The sequence below is a fragment of the Centropristis striata genome, chromosome 7 (genome assembly GCF_030273125.1).
Source record: "Centropristis striata isolate RG_2023a ecotype Rhode Island chromosome 7, C.striata_1.0, whole genome shotgun sequence".
Classification (NCBI taxonomy): domain Eukaryota; kingdom Metazoa; phylum Chordata; class Actinopteri; order Perciformes; family Serranidae; genus Centropristis; species Centropristis striata.
The window spans coordinates 32,387,267-32,395,439 of record NC_081523.1 but is presented as its reverse complement, the minus strand read 5'-3'; the positions used below and the strand labels follow the sequence as shown (position 1 = coordinate 32,395,439).

Below are 8,173 nucleotides of genomic sequence, written 5' to 3'. Positions count from 1 at the left end.
CCGGTGAGACAGAGGGCTTTTCAAAACCTGGAATTAACCCAAGCGGACTCATGTCAAGTGAACTCTCCCGAGCTTGTATATAATGGACGAATCTGCCTTTGATACGCTGCGCGGATCTTTTGGAGGGCTCTTCAACACCAAGTCAGCTGGATCAGGTTTTTGATAAATGTGAGATGAAATAACTCCGAGGTGGTTTATTGGTGTGGATGGACAGGTCAGGACAGCATATGCAACACTGTGGGAGCTCTGTTGGATTTATTTGCCACCTTATCCTGGGATTTATCTGCTCCATTTCTTGGTCGGATGAAATAAAGAGGAGAATGTATGGAATAAACCAGCGCTGCATTTACATGTAAGGCGACTGAAGACGTGATTGTAAGACTCTTATTGTATGATTGCCACATAATGATTGCTTTATAATAACAACTTTTCTTTAATTGTTCTCTCTCCAGATCATTTCATTTTTTCGTGCTGTGTTGCAATGCTCAGGTAAGGGCACTAAACTTTCCTCGTTATTGTTCACTATCAAGAGAAATGATTGATAAAGTGGGAATAGTGCAAGCTAACATCAGAAGTTGTAACAGACTCACTCACTTCTGAGTATCTCGTCTTTTGTCATATGAATAGAAAGGTTATCTCTACCTCTCTAGTTATTATCGGGGAAATCGATTTGTCCAACCTGTTTTGGTGGTTATAATTGGCTTTCTTTATCCCAGATTCCCATATTAGAAAGAAAAAAAATTATGTATTTCATTTTTCCCTTTGCATAAAAAAGGGGGAGAATCACCCGTCTCCTAATTTTAACCAGTATGTGAGGACGCAGGGCGCAGTGACGGACCAGCTCAGCCGCAGACAGGTCAGGGTTTACCAGCTCTACAGCCGCACCAGCGGGAAACACGTCCAGATTCAGGGCAAAAAGGTCACCGCCACAGCTGAGGATGGAAATATGTACGGTAAGTGTGGACCCGAGGCCTGCTGTTAACCTTGAAGCACATTTTCCGATTTTGTTTAAATTTTTGCTTTGGAGTTGTACATCAAGGATGTATCCTACTAACAGCCTTGACCTTAGAAAAACCCAGAGGGTTGTTTAAAAGTTTTAAAAGTATTTCTAGAATCCTCAGAAAGTCATGTAACTGGATATTATATATATATATATATATATATATATATATATATATATATATATATATATATATATATATATATATAGCCTATATATATATATATATATATATATATATATATATATATATATATATACTACAGGCCAAAAGTTTGGAAGCAAGATCAAATTTGTACAAAAAGATCATACTTTCATTGCTATACTTTGCAACAAAATAAACGTGATTATTATTTAAAGAGTCACTTATTAGAACACTTTTTTTTACTATAATTACCAGGTCTTTGGGTTTTTATTGCTTAGACTTTGTGTATCCTTCTTTCCTTAATGTATAAATTTGAACTCTTGTTTCTTTACTCAGCTGCTTCAAATTTAGCCATTTCATTTGAGATTTATTGGGATTTTTGTATCCAAACTCTCAAAAGCCAAAGAGCTAAAGTGAAAAATGCAAACTGTGATTTTTATTTTTTTTATTTTAACTTTTGCACTGAAGTTGTGACTCTTCCAAATCTTTTCAACCCTAAAACTAAGCCCTTCTTTTCTTTTGTTAACATTTATTCAGCAATGGTCTGGTAACATCAATGTATACCTAAAGGTAAATTGAGGAAAATGGTTCAATTCAATAAAGGTAAAGTATGATCATGCAGTAAACACATCCAAAAATTCAAAGAATCCATACTGGTTTTTAAGAAAGCCATTGTAAACAGAAAATTAAAGTTGCTTCCAAACTTTTGGCCTTTTGGGGTGTGTGTGTGTGTGTGTGTTTTAAAATGAAAATATGGTTTTGGAATCTGGTTAAAAATCATTTCATAAAAAAAGTGTACTCTAGAAATATCTTGAAAACAACGGAAAGTGTCGTGTATTGGTCTTTAATCAGGTGGTTAGCTCTGTGATGTGTATGTTTGAGAGGTAACAGCTAAAAATAATTCTTAAACTGTCAGTATGTAAAATCTGCAGAGGGACAGGTTGTTATTCTTTAGTTGTATGCAATCACATGTTTTTTGTACAAATACTAGATCTCGGTAAACAATGACTGACAAAATTATGATAACATTTTCTGCTGAGGAATTAGTGAAAATTGTTGGTCAAATGCAGTATCTGGTCCCTAGCAGTTTAGCTTCAGAGCCCCTGCTGGGGACTGATGTCCTCAGGCACAACCAGCAGTTTCTCCTCCAGCCTGCTTGTCCCTCCCTCTGTGAGGTGTTTTCAGGCTTGTATGTTAATTCAGCCTCCCTGCTGTATCCATAAAGCCATCGTCTGGCGAATTAGCAGCTGATTACGACAAGTCCTTTGTCTCTATAGCCCTAATACACAAGGCTGTTGTAATGCCCAATTGCCATAATTGACTGCAGGAACAATTCCATTGAGAATGTATATTCTGCTTCCAATACAGCTCTTTAATGTTCAATGATAACATTTGTTTAATCATTTGTTAGAGGTAATTTCAGGAGGCCCCTTGGCCAGTGGGTGTCTCAAGGCTCTTATTGACTCAACAGTTTATTCTGTCAGTGTGTAGTTTCAGTTCCACAGAGACATCATTCACTGAAAAAAAAGTTCACAAGTAAATTATGAGTTTTAAGAACAAATAACAAGCATTATGTGGCGATTACTTATGTCTGACATTTTGTAGTAAAGTAGAAATAGAAGCATATTTAAGCATCAATAAATTATATTTGCTTTTCATGAAGAGAACTGCTTTGTATGAGATTATATATGTAACTATTAAAAATATAAGGACATAATAAATAATAAAGACAATATATTACTTTGAAGTTTTTGATGTCACATTGTTTTTGCCTTGTTTGGTGTCACAGTTTTGTCCTTCAGTTCATTCACTTTCTCCTTTCTTTTTCCGGCAGCTCGACTTTTTGTTGAGACGGATACCTTTGGCAGTAGAGTGAGAATAAGAGGTGCGGAAAGTGGCCGTTACCTCTGCATGAATCGGAAGGGGAAACTTGTTGGAAAGGTACAGTATACATTTATGGATTTCTTTAATTTGAATGCAATAAATTTGAAAGCTAATATTGATTGTAGTTTGTGTGGGAAAAATATAGAATCAGTGCTGTTCCAAATAAAGTAAAAAGCAAATTCAAGCAATGGAGCTATGGCTCAAGTCTACTGTTGGGCTAGTATAGTTGCAGGCAGGAACTGTATCAAGTCATGTAGAACCTGATAATGTAATAAATTCCCGAAAATGTAATAACCCCGATAATGTAATAAAAACCTGCACTTGAGTCCATTGAAAATGTAATAAAACCTGATGATGCAATAACTTCCCGATAATGTAATAAAGTGCATTTTCCAATAATGTAATACACTTTTTTTTTTTTTTTTTTTTTTACCAATAATGTAATTAAGTATAACATTAATGGGAGGTTATAACATTGTCAGATTAGCCTTCATTTCGCAAGTCCTGATAATGTAATAATTCCCCAATATTGTAATAATTTAACAGTAGACCACCCATTACTTGGGTTCAAGTGGTGATACTGTGTATCAACTCTAGCTCAAGAGCTCTAGCGCCACCAACAGGTCAGAGTTGAATGTTTATTAACTTTTGACCCGTTCATCCGTTTTTCACAAACAAGGTATCCATGACACACGAATGCATTCAACAGCTTCTAGAAATCTAAAGGTGCTTGGTGTTATACTTTATTACATTATTGGTAAAAAGTGCATTACATTATTGGGAAATGCACTCTATTACATTATCGGGAAGTTATGACATTATCAGGTTTTATTACACTTTCAATGGACTCAAGTGCAGGTTTTTATTACATTATCGGGGTTATGACATTATCAGGAATTTATTACATTATCAGGTTCTACAAGTCATATTTGCATATCAAGACAAAATATAATCTCACATGGTAGCATTTGTTTTAAAATGCGTCAAACATACAGATAGAATGTTCTCTGAGGGTGTAAAAATCACTACTACCAGGTTTTTTTCTTTCCCAACCAATCAAAGTTAATTTCACAAGTCATGTAGGTGTGTATAACCATATCAGTACTGAGTGGAGGAAAAGCTTTCCAGTCAAAATTGTCAGTGGAAATCAACATGAAGAAATTCAACACATGGAAAAACTCTAAGTCCATATATGAGCTTGGTCTTTTTATGAGGTCTTACAATCTGTTCCTTGCCATCCCTTATCAGATCTCACATCTACTAAAACACACACTTCAGCTCCTACACTCCATTGTAGGTGCATATATTGTCAGTTACCGCAGGACACGATATATATATGGTGGAAAATGAAATCCTCAGAGTGATAATCGCTCAGTGGTATTGGCCATGGCTGACGGCAACCAGGAGAAAGTACCCTACTATCATGTACTGCCTGTGTGTTTCGTCATAAGTCAACTCTGGATGGATTCCCATATAAAAAACTGTGGCTGCTAAAATACCTGTTTGTAGATGAAAAAACTCACATCGCCCAACAGCTAGCTGGCTAATTCTTGTCTCATATGTGGTCTGATAAACTGAGTAAGAGAGCAAGGTGAGAAAGAAGGAGTACAAAAAAATTAAAAGTTTTGAAATCAATATTTGGTAGTTCATGTTGGGGCAGTGAGCCACTACAAATAAATGTAATCGCTAAAATAGAGGGTTTAAATTTTAAGGTGATGATGTCATAAAATATAATGACAGACATTGTTAGCTCTAAATTTTTTATATGTCAAAAGAGGCTTTGGTTGCAAAAAGAAAGAAAGAAAGAAAGAAAGAAAGAAAGAAAGAAAGAAAGAAAGAAAGAAAGAAAGACATTGGTCTAGACTTTATTGCTGAACTAAATAAATTAACATTTTTATTTTTGCTTTCTTGTCGAGTGTTGGATTAGATGTCATTCTCTACTGGTAGATATAGAGTTAACACCAGCAGGTTGTTAGCTTAGCTTCGCTTGGCTCTGTCCAAATGTAACAAAATTCCTCCTCCACATTTGAAAAAACACAGATGCATTGTGGTTTACAGGAAAATTATATGCCATAGTATTTCATATATGTCTCGATTATTTCAGGATGGTTGGTCACCATAACATGTCGTGATGGATAGAGCCAGGCAAATAAACCGACGCACTGCTAGCTGTAACTTTATATTTAATGGGAAGAAATGATAATTTCATCAATCTTCTCATCTCAGCAATAATATGAATATTTTTTATTTCCCAAAGTGTCAAACTACTTCTTAAAATTACAATCTGAAAGTTCTCAGTTTCATTCTCGCTGACGCCATCTATGGTGATTAGCAGTAATTGCAGGTTTGGTTCATGCTTGATTTTCATATTTAATTTTCTGTAGTCATCGCTCTATTCTTTGTTTGTGCATAAATTTGCACATTTAAGAGCGACTCTTTTGGGTTAGCTCTGCCTATGTTCTCTGGTGAATTAACCACTGCTGGCTAATGGAAAATGGTCACTAACTGCGCATCATCTGTGATTTGTCCTTTGAATGTCACCACAGTTAACCATAGTCACGATTGTGTTATCTTATTGGGTGATAGAAACTTGAGTAACAGACATTTATTGAAATGAAAATCTTTTTTTATTACTTGAAACACAATTTTACTCAAAAAATAGACATTTTTATAGCTTGTGTTACAATTTCAAAACTTACCCCATAACACTGCAAAACCAATCAAAAGTCTGCTAATGATAGCTTACATAAAGCCACTATAAAGTATTGGCCATACCAGACCAATTAAGTCCTAGCCCCAAAACCCTGAGTGTATTGGGATAACTTATTGTGTGATGTGTATATGAATGAATCAGAAAAGATACCTTTATTTGTGTGCAGACTGTCTGCCCAGTGTTAACAGTTTTCTATCTTCTCACGCAGCCCAACGGCCGGAGCAGGGACTGCATCTTCACAGAGATCGTACTAGAGAACAATTACACGGCCTTCCAGAATGCCAAGTATGAGGGCTGGTATGTGGCTTTTACCAGGAAAGGGAGGCCCATCAAAGCCTCTAGGACGAGGGAGAACCAGAGGGAGGTCCATTTCATCAAGAGGCTACACACAGGCCCACCTCCCTTCCCCAACACAGACCAAAGCAAACACTTTGAGTTTATCCGATTTCCGGCCACACGTCGAGCAAAGCGGAACAGGAAATCATGTGCCTCTTCCTAACACGATGCAAAGAAATGGACTGATGACAGTTGTGATATGGGAAGAAACAGATGTGATTTTATTTTTGTATATTTTTGATAGGTAAAAGTTGATTAAAATGCTATAATTCTAAAGTATTATTACTGTAAGATGATCATGTGTAAATACTGGAAAAAGTAAAGAAGATGGATTATATTTAATTGTCCTGTGTGTAAGTGTTGACCAGTGGGGAGCTGAGTTTTAGGTAACAAACTGCAGCATGACTTAACTTCCGAGAGAGCTGTTTCTGGGATACATGGCAGCTTCATTTCCAAGGTAAAAAAAAACTGCTCAAAGGATTTAACACGTTGCATTAATACTTAACCAAAATACATTGATAAAAGAATTAGGAAGCAAATTTCAAATCAACCATCAAATTTAACTTAACTTAAAATCATGCAGTGCTGAACAGGCTTGACATTGCTCCTGTTATTTTAGAGTTTAATGCAGTGGGTGAACAAAATATTGCTCAAACCTCATGGAAAATCATTGAAGTGACCTAACAGCAGCAGCAACTAAAAGGCAATAATCTCAAACTGCAGCGGCATCAAGTCAAAGAAATCTAAGTGCATTTTTGATATGTAACAGTTTTGAAAATAACTTTATGTTAAAGCCATAAAAGATTAAAAATGAGGAACATGTTTACTCATGTTAATTTTTCCATCCCCTGTACAGTATATCATGCACTGATTACTATGATCAGCTTTATGCTCTAATATGTTTGTGATTATTTGAAATGCCTAATGGCCATCAAGTATACATTGTTCACTTCATATATTATGAATGAAATATGACATGTGTCCAACAATAAAAGGCACAAAATCTTCTAAATGGGACCTTTAGAAGGTTGCAAAAGTGAGTTAGAAGGAACGTTTGGGATATTTGGACTCTAATGAACCTCATGGTGACACGCAAAGATAAGTCAGGGGATTGCCAAATTCATGTGGATTCATCCCCTGGGCGCCATGGATACATAAATAAATGTAATTGAAATCCACTGGACCAAAGTGGTTGACTGACCAGTCAACAGATTTACATTTTCATCCCCATTATCATCCATGTTGCTAGCGTAGATAGAAAAAAAAAAATATTGATACATATAACTGTTGTTAGAATCGCAGTGGTTCAGAATAGAATTTCAACTGCTAACACACAAATTACAGTGAAGCCAATATTCATTGAAAAGCTGTAATAATGCTGAATGTGCAAACAGACTCTCAGTGCCAAGTACAAGAAAATATCAGAATAAAAAAGGTGACGACAATTAGTTTCGGACCAACTTGTAGGTGAAATATTTAAATGATAGATGGAAAAGGATGAGGGCAGGAGGGCACTAGTCCAAGGCATACAACAACAGCTTGCACAGAGTATTAGTATTAGTATTGTATTAGATCTGTGTGTTGCCAGAAATGAGATCTATTGCCATAAAAGTATTACCTGACACAAACTCACTGAGAAATATTTATATTTGATAAAAAAATTGTGACTTGGTCTTGCCAAATTGCTCTTAAAATATATATATATATATTTAATTGGTGAAATGACGTAACAAACAAGGTGACATGAGGGACAAATACACAGATTACAGATTCCTACAAATGTGGGACATTGTTCAAAAACTCATCTGTGTCAAATCCGCTTATCCTAACTTGGGTCGCAGGGGGGTCCGGGTATCTTTTGGTCATTGGATTTTGGAAAAACAAATGAGTTGTAATTTGATTTTTGTTTTAAAATACAAACATTAAAATTTAAATACAAGCCTTTTTTGTTTCATCAGGGTCAGAGGGGGATAGACTATCCTATATTTAAAACATGATTAGATTTTTTTTTTTAGAATAACAGAAACAGAAATCAAAACATCACCAAGCAGCCAGCACACCCTGCGACTCTTACTCTGAAGGGGAGCAGTTCCTG

At 35.7% G+C, this 8,173-nt stretch overlaps 1 protein-coding gene across 1 annotated transcript; it reads left to right on the top strand.

Annotated features, from left to right (window-relative positions):
* The first annotated feature begins 236 nt into the window (after positions 1 to 236).
* fgf17 (fibroblast growth factor 17) lies at positions 237 to 6,317 on the top strand. The gene is made up of 5 exons (XM_059337892.1): positions 237 to 352; positions 453 to 489; positions 776 to 953; positions 2,980 to 3,086; positions 5,951 to 6,317. Exons 1-5 carry the CDS (start codon positions 321 to 323, stop codon positions 6,239 to 6,241), a joined length of 645 nt encoding a protein of 214 aa, XP_059193875.1. The 5' UTR covers positions 237 to 320; the 3' UTR covers positions 6,242 to 6,317.
* The last annotated feature ends 1,856 nt before the right edge of the window (positions 6,318 to 8,173 follow it).